The 13,374-nt window shown below is 34.2% G+C and overlaps 3 protein-coding genes across 3 annotated transcripts; all 3 read left to right on the forward strand.

Annotated features, from left to right (window-relative positions):
* Positions 1–6,335: 6,335 nt before the first annotated feature.
* On the forward strand, positions 6,336–7,308 carry LOC124355883 (venom allergen 3-like). Its single transcript, XM_046807039.1, has one exon. It carries the CDS (start codon positions 6,414–6,416, stop codon positions 7,299–7,301), a length of 888 nt encoding a protein of 295 aa, XP_046662995.1. The 5' UTR covers positions 6,336–6,413; the 3' UTR covers positions 7,302–7,308.
* A 1,900-nt stretch (positions 7,309–9,208) lies between these two features.
* Positions 9,209–10,436, forward strand: LOC124355893 (venom allergen 3-like). The gene has a single exon (XM_046807048.1). The coding sequence runs from the start codon at positions 9,248–9,250 to the stop codon at positions 10,178–10,180; it is 933 nt and encodes a 310-aa protein (XP_046663004.1). The 5' UTR covers positions 9,209–9,247; the 3' UTR covers positions 10,181–10,436.
* A 549-nt stretch (positions 10,437–10,985) lies between these two features.
* Positions 10,986–11,979, forward strand: LOC124355900 (scoloptoxin SSD976-like). Its single transcript, XM_046807057.1, has one exon. It carries the CDS (start codon positions 11,061–11,063, stop codon positions 11,940–11,942), a length of 882 nt encoding a protein of 293 aa, XP_046663013.1. The 5' UTR covers positions 10,986–11,060; the 3' UTR covers positions 11,943–11,979.
* Positions 11,980–13,374: the final 1,395 nt, after the last annotated feature.

Genomic DNA, 13,374 nt, shown 5'->3' on the forward strand with positions numbered 1-13,374 from the left:
TTTAGAGTTAATTTTATATAATCCTCTTTATCCCATCCAAAATGATGTAAATGTCCAATCTTAGAGTATCAAAAGCCGGCTGTACTGGAAGTCTTTTTCATTCAAGCTTCATAAGAACAATATTACCTCTCATGCACTTTTACAATCTTATTTCTAGTCGCAGAATTATGGGAGGTCTCACTCATTTTTAACACATTATTAATTAATACTATTCCAGACTTTTTAGGTTAAAAAAACTACTCATACAAAACTTAAAAAATTTTACTCGATCGTTTTAAATATTAGTTATATCTGTAAAATGAGATAACCCCCTTAACGCTACGTCCAATAATAATTGGTAAAAGAGAATCAGGGATAACATTGTTCTTATGGATAAAACTTCAAGGTCAATTCAGAACAGCCCAAGTATCAATAATACTAAAGTGTAAATACTAAACAAAAGTTTTGGACTAGGTGTATAATAGTACCGACTTTTAGTAGGCTGTAGGAAAATAGAAATGTTACTAAAACATTTCTGGGACTTGAAAGTAAGACCATCTTTTTACTGGGCGATTGTAGCATACGAAATAAACAGACATAGACCTTGTAAACTTATAAAGTTTTTAGAGCGGTTCTCTGCTTCATGTAGGTAAATTAGACCTCAGGCACTCTGATAATCTACTTCACCACAACACGTTGGTTATCTACATTTAACTAAATATACACCATGGAAACTATAGATATAATTCGATTCTTACAATGTTTATGTAATATACAGTATCACATAAACAATATTAAATATTAAAATTATTAAATGTAAAACAAATTAGAAATTTAACTTCTTTGTATAGTGAGATATGACTTTTTCACATCCTCATAATTAGTTATTACTAATTCACATTCCGTAAAAAATATCTGCATGAATTAGTCAAAACACAACGTCTCCAACAATCTCTCATCCATTAACAAACTTCCGTTACTAAAGAGGTTTTAGTATTTAAACAGTTCATAATACATAGTATATGATTACTTAATATCACTTGCAATATTATAATAAAGTAATATTGCAAGTTGAATATTTGTAAATCTGCATCATGCATTATTCTAAATTATTACATAATATTAAAATCCTAATCCCAACCATAATAATATTATAAAATGCGAAAGTAACTTTGATTGTTTGTTTTGATTTCACGCGAAAAATATTCAACCTATTGTACTGAAATTTTCCATCCACATTCTTACATTCCATGGCATTAGTATAGACCTATTAATTCTTATTTCGAAAATCCATAGGGCTACACTCCACTGATCTCTAAATTAGCGAAAAAAAACCTATCTTGGTCTCTAAAGTTGAGAAATAATAATTGATAGAGCCTGTAAAATGTAATCAACTGTTCTGTTCAAGCACTATTATATGACAGAAAAGCATATGTTTAATTAATTTAACCATTATTTTCAATTTGTTTACATTTATAGTGTGAAGGCATAGAGTAAGCTAATAGTAACAAAACTTCTTATTTCATACCTTTCTCCAACCGCTGATGAGCACGGAGTAAGAAAATTAAAAGTTGTAATACAAGACATATTAATATCAGTACACTTGTAGCAAAATATTAAGACGTATTAGATATACATCTTAACATTTACAAAGTCACTATGCAACGTTTACTATAATTTTAAAGGCTGTTTTAAAACTCATCCTAGTTTAAAACTGTTTTAATTTGCTGTTCATATAAGTTGGGTTCTCAGATATGTGTGTGTGTGTGTGTGTGTATATATATATATATATATATATATATATATATATATATATATATATATATATATATATATATATAAATCGAAAAGGAAGGTAAAATTAACTATGGAACAAAAAATACTGAGACAATAGTAAATTATTATAGTTATATACACTTTTGACAGATTTTAATGATCGTGGCTTCAAGGCATACTCAACATTGGCGTCGGAAATATAATTCACCCGAACCAGAAGTGATCATACACGTGCAAAGCTACTATTGATAGCCACTATTAACTATCTCACAAATTGTAAATCCACGGCCATCTGGAGAGCCAATGATCTAAAACGCCAGGCTTTGGAAGTGAGTTAGAGATAGCTCAGGTTCAAATTTTTGTCTGGGACCTTTCAGTTTTTATCAGTACCATCGACCTTGTACTGTACCCACTCTCCCCTTTTTCTGTTTGGTAAGATCCTTGCACAGGCCAGTGGTCTATGAGGAAGGGAAGAATACGGCTGAAAAGGGATCGGCCTCTTCATTATCAAAAGAAAATAGTACCGTAGTCTTCACTGGGTGCGAGGAATCCCATATCATAAGTAACTACTCGTGGTTAAATTCTACTAGTTTTAAATTCTTTTAAAACTGCTGAATGTGCAAAAAGAAAAGACATATAAATATTCACTAAATAACTGTCAGTATTTTTATCAATTCCAAATTATAGCGTTCAGTGTAAGAATTACTTTTATAAAATGTGAGAGTATCGTTGTTAAAGAACCAACTATGTATGACTATTGTGTTTTGGAAGGGTTTACCCAGAAATTTTAATAATATGTTTGTAATATATTTATTAGATATTCAATCAATTTAAATAAAATGCCGGACTGCAATTGGAAGTTTGCAAAATTTACATAATAAAATAATATAGTAGCCCTGTCAGAGGAGAAGGGTGTTAAAATAGTTACAGCCTGTTTGTAGCTGTTATAGGGTAATACGAACATTTCTTACGGAATCCTTCTCACAATGTAATTTATTTTAGAAATCTGAAAACCATCTATTTACCATTATTTTAAAATGATAACCTCTTCCAGACTCGGTTGACAATTTCAGCAAGAGCGTTTCGTCGTCGTCTTTTTAAGCACAGGCCGATTGCCGTGAGAATGGCAAGACTTTGTTATATTGGACATCATTTGTGCCGCTGGAAAGAATTGATGGATCGACATCGCAAGAACAACGGCGATGAGTAATTCATAAGGCGGGACACCGCCGCGCGCCGCCGCATCCGCCTGACGAGGCTCGGAGAAACACGCGTCAGCTTTCGACATGTGGTACTCGGGTACAAGGATCTTGTTACTGTAATGAACACGCGAAATAAGTTTAACTTGGATTGAGGACCGTATTAAATTACTGGATGGCCTGTTATCACCCTGTAAAACAAACTATTCCGACTACTGTAGGGACCTAATGTCTGGTGTAGTAATTGGTAAGGTGGAGCGGGATAGATTCGAGTGAATTTCTCTAACTAACCATTCCAAAAATATGCAGTTATACTTTCCCCCAAGGACGTAGCCAGCGAGGGAGTCAAAGGGGTCCGGACCCCCCCAAATTTTCAATTTTTTTAATTACTTCTTTTTAGTAAACGATTATTATTATTTAAATAGTTCAGTATTACTGGCATGTACTGCTGAAAGATCGTTCTCAACAAAGAAACGGGTCAAGAACTTTTTAAGGAACACAATGGGGCCTTACCCTCTGTCAACTACTGAAAAATATCAGTTGTCTGGGCCCCCCACATTTTTTCTTACTTTCCCTCCCTCTACAGCAGTGCATGCCTACCCCAGTGTCACCTAGTTGTCCACACTGTGTTCATGTGCCTTGTTGATCTTAAGAGTAGTATTTCAGACGTTTATAGTGCATTATTTAATCAGTACTCGTAATTTAGGAATCATCTAAATTTATTGACAACTATCGTACGTTTAACATATGTGTAGTAAATGTTAAAATATACTTATTATTAAACTATTTTTTTTAAATAATGGGAACTGTGCGCAATAAAAAAAATTGAATTTATTATATCCCTTGAAGTAGTTGAAAGACTATTTTCTTACAGCCTTCCTCTTACTAAATATCTCGAGGCAGAAAGCATTGATATAAAAAGTTCTGTTAATTATGCTCAACATACTCTTGATCAAATGAAAGAAACAAGAGAAATAGCAGATGAATTAGCTTCATCGTTGTACAAAAAAGTTGCCAAAATTTGTGAATTCAATTATATTGATATTTCCACTCCACGCTTTATCACAAAGAGAGACGGGGCGAGAGAACATGCCCAACGAAGGATCAGAATCGTATTATAGAAGGGCTCTTTTCATTCCTTTCATTGAACATATTATTGTCCAGTAAAATGAAAGAATCTTAGTTCAAAAGTATATTTTATCGTATCTCCACGGCCTTCTTAGCTATGACGAAGACACTTCTGATGCAGCTGCAAACGTGTCATTTTATGAATGCTGCTCAGACCTAACGGTTTATACTTATAATCGACTCTTTGGAGAGATAAACATATGACAACGAAGACTAAAAGAAATTTATTTAGAACGACAAGAAAATATCAAGTTATCTAAAAAAAATTGCATTAGAAGCTCTACTAGCTTGCAGTAAGTATATTAATGTACCCATCTGTACACAACTCCTGCACATTTTGGCAACGATGCCCGTAACTTCATGCTTAGCAGAGCGATCCTTCTCAACACTAAAATATTTAAAAATCTTATCTGAGGAACACATCTGAAACTAGAATTAACTGCCTGGCTTTACTGTATATGCATACCAGTAAATAACAAAAAAGTTTTAAACAGACTTGCAAAAATTGACGCCTATACATCAGGATTTAGTTTTTAAACTTAATTATTTCGTTCAGTATTTTGTTCTTTAATGTTATGATTACATTTTGTTACATTTAAATACACTTTATATACTTTGTATGTATATGTTACATATTTTATGTACTCCTGTAACTAATAGCTCAGAAGTATAATAAAGTAAGGATTTTAGGAACTAATATTTAAAGATTACTCCATACCTCCCAGACATCCTGTTGTTTGGACACCCCACAGACAAAATTCCTTGGTATGACACCGCTCCGTAAATTAACGTTTTCTTACTTTTCGTTACATCCTGTCATGTCCTTCTATACACCGTTGTATAGGTTTATTTAATTATATTCTTCGAAATGTTCACAAAAGTACACATAGTTAAGAGGAATATTTAATGAATTAAAATAAGCCTTTGTATTCGAAACTTCATTACGGTACTAAATAAACTTGTTGTAAAGTGACGATCGTTTTACAAGTAACCTTAAAAGATGAAAAAAATCATCATTATGATAATAATTGTGAGTTGTGAATTTTTCAATGTTTTAAGAACATTTTGGCGGGAGATAGGGTGGGAAATGCCCGCTAGAAGGCCTACTACACAGGGCAGTGGTAGGGTTTGTTACCCCAAGCCATCACGCGTGTCAGCTCACACACACATACACGCAACTGATAGGAATATCCTTCTACGAATTGAATGTTACGCTTCGTTTTTAAACAACACCATCAGTTTGGCGCGAAAATTTAAAACTATGTGAAATATTTAGAAATATTTTTCAAAGCATACATATTTTGCACTTATCAAAGTAATAATTTCATGAAATGTTTCCTTCGTACGGAACTTTCGGGAAAAACACACCTAACTGTGCAGAGGAAGAGTTGTGTCGTTTTGATGACGACATATTTTTAGAAGTAAAATATTTTTTATGTGTTTTATTTTTTCAAACATGGATTGTTTTACTGTTAGCAAACTTTGTTCAATTAGTGACGTGTAAATTTCTTAAATATTGGTGTAATTAGTCAAAATATTTAATATCAACAGAGAGCAGGATGATATTATTCATGTTAAGGAATAATTGCCAAAGGAAACATATATTATCAACACTTATATGACAAAATGAAGCAACATTGCCCTGGGTAGTCAGGCGTTTAACGCCTGTGCGTTCAGCGAGCATGTACTGGTTGCAGAAGAGAAACTTCGGTAACTCCCAGAGAGATTAAGCTCCGTTAAAGCCCAGCCTTGTCTGCAAATAATGCATGTAAACTATCTTGAGGCATACATTTGAGGAAAAACGAACGCATAATAAAAAATCAATCAATCAACCTAAGAGAATAAAATTTGGTTGATTTCCTCGTTTTATATCCGTAAACCACAGAGTATACACAAATAATATGTTATATCAGGTCTAATGCAAAACTGTTTATATGCAATTGAATGAGCTATTGGTCGAGAAATTAATCAAATTATAAACGAATACGTGTTAGTAACTGTTTAGCCTACATATTATACATAAGTTCTTCGTTGTCCGTGGTTATTTTAAACATTCGGCTAAATTGTCAACTATTGATGAACTCCTTCCAGAAACGTGATTGTAAATCAGCTAAGATACTTTTAAGAACATGCCTGTATCATTCCAAAATCATGAACAAGATGAAACTCACGAACAATCTAGTCATCAAAAACTGCAAGTAAACATTTGCACGTCAGAATTCAGCTGATTAAACCTGACGTGTTAATAAAACAGTTCTTTAGGTTAAAAGTTAATTTGTTCGCTGGAGCTGTTCCGGATCAAATCATACTGTTACGAACCTATTTTTGACAATGACGTTCATAAAATTCTTATTAATTGTAGTTTTGTGTAGACTAAAAGAAATAAAGGGTTTTAACTACTGTAAGGTAAGTGGGTGTAAACCGAGAGACCACACTATGTGCAAGTATCCCGCGAATAAGCCCGACTGTAAGTTAGTGCATGCAGGCCTGGACGACGAACAGCGGAAGGCGATTCTGAAAAAGCACAATCGGTTAAGACAGAAAGTAGCCGTGGGAAACGAGACCAAACAACCGGCGGCCGCGAATATGATGAAGCTCTCATGGAACTACGAGGCGGAGGACATCGCTCAGAGGTGGACAGAGAGATGTCCAACTGTTCATGATTCGTGCAGAAGGATGAAGGATGGAACGGCCGTAGGACAGAACATAATGAGTCTACTCCGAAACACCGGTACGACCAACAGATCAGGGGTTGCAAATCATTGTATCCAACATTGGTACAACGAGGTGGAATCCTTGGATACAGACCAGATCGAAGGCTTTACTTCTATATATAGTTATGACGATCTGATTGTAGGCCACTACACCGCCATCGTCAGTTCTGATACTAAACAGTTGGGATGTGGATACGTAGAAAAGGGTTTAGTTCAAACTGACATGATGGCAATCATACTAACGTGCAACTATGTACCCACCGGAAACGTGAAAAACAGGCCGATCTACAAAGTAGGAGCAGCTTGCAGCGCTTGCCCCAAAGGATCCAAGTGCAGCGTGAGGTATCCTGGCCTTTGTACGGATGAGGAGGACGAGTATAACGACATTCCCAAACATAGAGACAAACACAAACCCAGACGAGCCCAGGCGATAAGCATCCATCCCTCTTTATCCTCTTTGGTTGTACTCTTCGTTCACGTATACTTTAGAAACGCCCTGGTATAAATAATCATCTAAGATCATATAAAATTGATAAAAACACTATATGTATGTTTTATCATTGAAAACTTATCTTAGTTAATAATTAAAGGGGAATCACAGTATACCAGCCTGTACTGTTTTGGTTAAGAATAGGATCGTATGATATAATAGGTTTATCTGACTGAACTGACTGACATTCTGGATGGTTCATTAACAAAATATCTAACCTTGCAGCAACTATTTGAAACGCACTCTTGGCGAATAATTAATATAAATGATAATTAGAGATTTGACCAAGCACTTTACTTTTTTTAACTCAAAACCGTCACGGAATCAGCTCGTTTTGTAGCAAAGAATAATATTTACTTATCTTTACAGTTACTTACTTCATATGCATCTGATACGACTTACCACACTGTAAATTTAAACTTTTTACCAAACAAATTGTCGAGTAAAAGTGAAATGGATCGAATAAAGAACATAGAACATATGGTAAAGTATGATTTAAATTTTTACAACATTTATATATTATTTCTACAATAAAAACCAATAATGAATATTATTATTTTAAGGATGAGCTATCAAAGAGAACACAGATAATTAAAACTCTATTATTGCGATACATTACTTATGTAAATTCGTAAACAACATTTTATAAAAAAATCCATTACTCCGGAGTAAAGACCCTGTTTATATCTTGGATAAAAAATATTTGTAGTTAATAAAAAGATTATAAAGTTTAAAATTTGTATAAAATGTTGAAGATTTAAAATTTTGAAAGTAAATCTTACTTAGCTTGAGTCTTTTACAAGTCTAAAATAGTGAAATTAGTGAGAGAAAAAGTCCTTCTTACCAAAGGTGTTCTCTTAGTTTCACTGATGTTTTTATGGTAGAAAAGGACTAATCAAACTAATGTGGCAACTGTATATTTATAGAAATTCAAGTTATGTGTTAAAATGCAAATATTAGAGAAAATTTATGAGATGATGCCCAGAAAAACAAGGCTTCCTTTGCTAATCTTTATGGAATGTAGGATGGAAACTAAGTTCTTTAGAAGTTAGTCATGATTTAATATTCTCAACATTGTAAAGGCACCAGCTAAAAACATAACTGGTTACTTCTGGCTTATTTTCAGTGTATTAAAATGGTGTTATTAGAGAAAACAACTTGAGTCTAGTAATATTTATAAAATTAAAATTTAATATAATAATAATGCGTATTGTCTATGACCGGTGAGGTGAGATGTGTATGAGTGATGGCGTATTAAAATTACATTTGGGATAGAATTTTTAAATTATTTGACTAAATTATTAATGGGATATTTAACTACATGTATTATAGCTAGAAAGTTGTTTTATATGTGGACTGCGGGAGACGCCCTAGTGTCCTTGCTATCATATAAACTACCTGTCATCACTTAATGGGTAGGACAGGAAAAACAGTATAATACATATATGTTAACGATAATTATTGTAGTAAATTATGGTAAGAAACTAATTAAACGTTTCAAATATTTCTATGGATCAATGTTTTGTGAATAGCTATTAAAATTAAACCTGTATACTAAAAATTTTATTCTAAGTTTTTTTTTTAACAGATTATAACAAAAAAACAAATACACACAACACCTTGCAATTTGATTTATTGCTTGGTTTCTTTTTTTCTTTCTTTTATATTCTTTGGTTATCCTTATTGCGTAGAAAACTAATAATAATAAATTGTTAAACGCTTATTTGTTAAACATCAAGAGGTGCCCGGATGAAATGAAATTATTAGAGGCGAACTTAGGACTATAAAGTCTTCTCTACCACTTAACCTCCGGATGGCTATAATCAAGACATGCACAACAATTTAGCCTCCGGAGATTGTTAGGGGTGTTTCACTGCACAACGAGAGGATTCAGCTGATAAAACTAAACATATAAATAAGTCCTTTAGGTTAAAAGTAAGTTTCTTGACTGACTCTTTCTGATGACCGAAGACAAGTTTGATTGTGATGGTTGCATTATGGCATTCACAAAATTTCAAGTGATTATTGCTTTGTGTGGAGTATTAAACGAGACAAGAGGTTTTAACTACTGTAAGGTAAACGGGTGCAAACCGAGGGAACACACTATGTGCAAATATCCCGCAAACAAGCCCGACTGTAGAGTGTTAAGGGTGGGACTAGACGATGATCAGCGCGAGGCAATTTTGGAAACTCACAATAAATTAAGGCAGAAAGTAGCCCAAGGGAGAGAAGAAGACCAACCGGCGGCAGCGAATATGATGAAGCTCTCGTGGAACTACGAAGCGGAGAACATCGCTCAGAGGTGGACAGAGAGGTGCCCAACTGATGGTCATGATTCCTGCAGAAGGATGAAGGATGGAACGCCCGTAGGACAGAATGTACGGATTTTATCCAGATTCTTTGTAGGACCGAACAGGACAGTAGTTGTAGCCGATATCGTAAAACAGTGGTACGATGAGGTGGATTACATGGATTCAAGGAGTGTATACGATTTTACTTCTGTGTACGGTTTAAGAAATATGATTGTAGGCGACTATACTGCTATCGTCAATTCTGACACTAAGCAGGTTGGATGTGGCTACGTAGAAAAGGATTATTTTAGATTTGATAAGTTGGGATCCATACTAACATGCAACTATGTACCCTCCGGGAACGTGAAACACAGGCCGATCTACAAAGTAGGAGCAGCTTGCAGCGCTTGTCCTAATGGATCCAAGTGCAGCGTGAGGTATCCTGGCCTTTGTACGGATGAGGAGGACGAATATAACGACGTTCCCAAACATAGAGACAAACACAAACCCAGACTAGCCCAGGCGATAAGCATTCATCCCTGTTTATCTACTTTCGCTGTACTCTTCGTTCACGTGTACTTTTATGAAAATGGCCTGTCATAAATAATCATACCATTATATAAAAGTGATGAAAATCTATATGTATGCTTTATAGTTAAAAACTCATCTTAGTTATTAAATAAGGGGAATCACAATATACATGCCTGTACTGTTTTTGTTAAGAATAGGATCGTTTGATATAATAGGTTAATCTATAACAATGAGTATTTTCCATGACAGGTGAGGTGAGATGTGTATGAGTGATGAAATATTAAAACTAAATTTGGGATGGGATTGTTAATTATTTGCCTATTTATTATTGGGATATTTAAGTACCTACATGTAATGTAGGGAGAAAATTATGTTACACATGGACTGTGGCAGATGCCCTAGTGCACTTGCTGTCTTATACGAGTAAACTACTTATAATCACTCAATGAGTAGGATACGTCATTGATGATTTTATAGTAAGTTATGATAAGAAACGAATAAAAAATTTCAAATATTTCCATTTATTAATGTTTTGAGAATAGCTATTAAAAGTAAACCTGAATTCTCGAAATACTATTGTAAGTTTTTAAAACAGATCGTAACAAAAAAGAAACAAATGATGATTTGTATATAGCAAATTCACCACCTTCACAATTGATTTATTGCTTAAGTTTTTTTTTTCAATTTTTTGGTTGTCCTTATTGCGTACAAAACTAATATTAATAAATTATTGAACGCTCATTTGTTACACATCAAGAGGTGCTCGGAAGGCTATAATCAAGAGACGCACAACAATTTAGCCTCCGGAGATTGTAGGGGTACGTTTCACTGCACAACGAGAGGATTCAGCTGATAAAACAAAACATATAAATAAGTCCTTTAGATTAACGGAAAGTTTGATGACTGACTCTTTCTGATGACCGAAGATACGTTTGATTGTGACGGTTGAATTATGGCTTTCACGAAATTTCAAGTGATTATTGCTCTGTGTGGAGTATTAAACGAGACAAGGGGTTTTAACTACTGTAAGGTAAACGGGTGCAGACCGAGGGAACACACTATGTGCAAATATCCCGCAAACAAGCCCGACTGTAAAGTGGTGAAGGTGGGACTAGACGATGATCAGCGCGAGACAATTTTGGAAACTCACAATAAATTAAGGCAGAAAGTAGCCCAAGGGAGAGAAGAAGACCAACCGGCGGCAGCGAATATGATGAAGCTCTCGTGGAACTACGAAGCGGAGAACATCGCTCAGAGGTGGACAGAAAGGTGCCCAATTGATAATGATTCGTGCAGAAGGATGAAGGATGGAACGGCCGTAGGACAGAATGTACACGTTTTACACCGCTACGTTGAAGCAACGAATAGGACAAAAATTGTAGACAAAATCATAAAACATTGGTACGAAGAGGTGAGTTTCGTGCATCCTACGAGTGTATTCGATTTTACTTCTGTGCATGGTGTAAGCAATGAGATGATAGGCCACTACACCGCCATCGTCAATTCTAACACTAAACAGTTAGGGTGTGGCTACGTAGAAATGGATCATTTTAGAAATGATAGGGTTGGATCCATACTAACATGCAACTATGTACCCTCCGGGAACGTGAAACACAGGCCGATCTACAAAATGGGACCAGGTTGCAGTGCTTGCCCTAAGGGATCCAAGTGCAGCGTGAGGTATCCTGGCCTTTGTACGGATGAGAAAGACGAATATAAGGACATTCCCAAACACAAACCTAGAGGAGCTCAGTCGATAAGAATAAACCCCTCATTATCTTCTTTAGTTGTCCTCTTCGTTCACGTTTACTGCTATGAAAACGGTCTATCATAAATAATCATATCAACAATTAAAAGTTATGAAAACTATATGTATGCTTTATAGTTAAAATCTTACCTTAGCTATTAATTAAGGTGGATCACAATATACGTAGTCACTGCAGTGTTTTGGTGAAGAATAAGATCGTATGGTATAATAGGTTCATATGACTGAACTCTCGTTCTGGATCGTTCATACACAAAAGAAAGATCAAACCTTGGAGTAACTCTTTAAAACGCACCATTGGCGGATGGTTAATATGCATGATCATTACAGGTTTGGCCAAGCACTTTATTGTTTTATTAAAACTCAAAGCCGTCACGGTGTAAGCTAGTTTTGTAGCAAGGAATAATATTAGCTTATTTTTACTTAAAAACTCACTTGGAAATGCACCTGATACGATTTACTAAATAGTTAGTTAAACTTTTTCTCAAGCAAATTGTCGAGTAGAAGTTAAATTAATCGAATAAAACACATACTCTTACTCTGGTAAAGTAGATTTAAATTGTTACGATATTTACATATTATTCCTACAATGAAACACAATAACGAATAGTATTATTTTAATGATAAGCCATTAAGGAGAACACAGACAATTAAAACTCTATTATTGAAAAATACTATTTCTGTAAATTTGTAAGAAAAATATTATAAAAACTTCATTAATCTGGAGTAAAACTCCTGTTTATAGAAAACATTTTTTAGTTAATAAACAGATTATAGTGTTTAAAACGTATATAAACTTTTGAAGATTTAAAATTTTGGAAGTAAACTGTTCTCAACATTAGTATTTTAAAGTCTAAAATGGCGAAATAAGAGAAGGAAATATACCTTCTTACCTAAGATGTTCCCTAGCTTAGTGATGTTGCGACGTTGGCAAAGGAATAATAAAACTAACTGTATATTTATAGAAATTCAAGTTATATGTTGAAATACAAATATTAGAGAACGTTTTTGAGATAATACCCAGAAAACAAGCTAACGAAGGTTTCTTTTCTACTTTTGATGGAAATTGATATGTATATTATTGGAAAGGGAATGCAGTTTACATAATATACTCATGATTTAATTTTCTCAACATTTTAAAGATACCAGCTGAATCATAACTGGTTATTTCTGGCCCCTTTCCATTGTATTATAAATCGTGTTATTGAACAAAATAATTTGAATTTAGTAATATTTCTAAAGTTGAAATTTAGTTGATGATAACGCATGTTTTCTATGACTGGTGAGGAGGGATGTGTACGAGTGATGAAATATTAAAATTAAATTTGGGATGGGATTGTTAATTATTTGCCTATTTAATATTGCAATATTTAACTCGTATTGTAACGAGAAAGTTATGTTACACATGAACTGCGGTAGAGGCCGTAGTGCCCTTGCTGTCTTCTAAACTACTTATAATCACTCAATGAGTAGGATACGTCAACGATGATTTTATAGTAAA

The sequence above is a fragment of the Homalodisca vitripennis genome, chromosome 1 (genome assembly GCF_021130785.1).
Source record: "Homalodisca vitripennis isolate AUS2020 chromosome 1, UT_GWSS_2.1, whole genome shotgun sequence".
Lineage (NCBI taxonomy): Eukaryota > Metazoa > Arthropoda > Insecta > Hemiptera > Cicadellidae > Homalodisca > Homalodisca vitripennis.

Excerpts from the sequence above, each read along its gene's own strand:
- LOC124355900 (XM_046807057.1), top strand. The coding sequence starts at position 11,061 with ATGGCTTTCACGAAATTTCAAGTGATTATTGCTCTGTGTGGAGTATTA.
- LOC124355883 (XM_046807039.1), top strand. The coding sequence starts at position 6,414 with ATGACGTTCATAAAATTCTTATTAATTGTAGTTTTGTGTAGACTAAAA.
- LOC124355893 (XM_046807048.1), top strand. The coding sequence starts at position 9,248 with ATGACCGAAGACAAGTTTGATTGTGATGGTTGCATTATGGCATTCACA.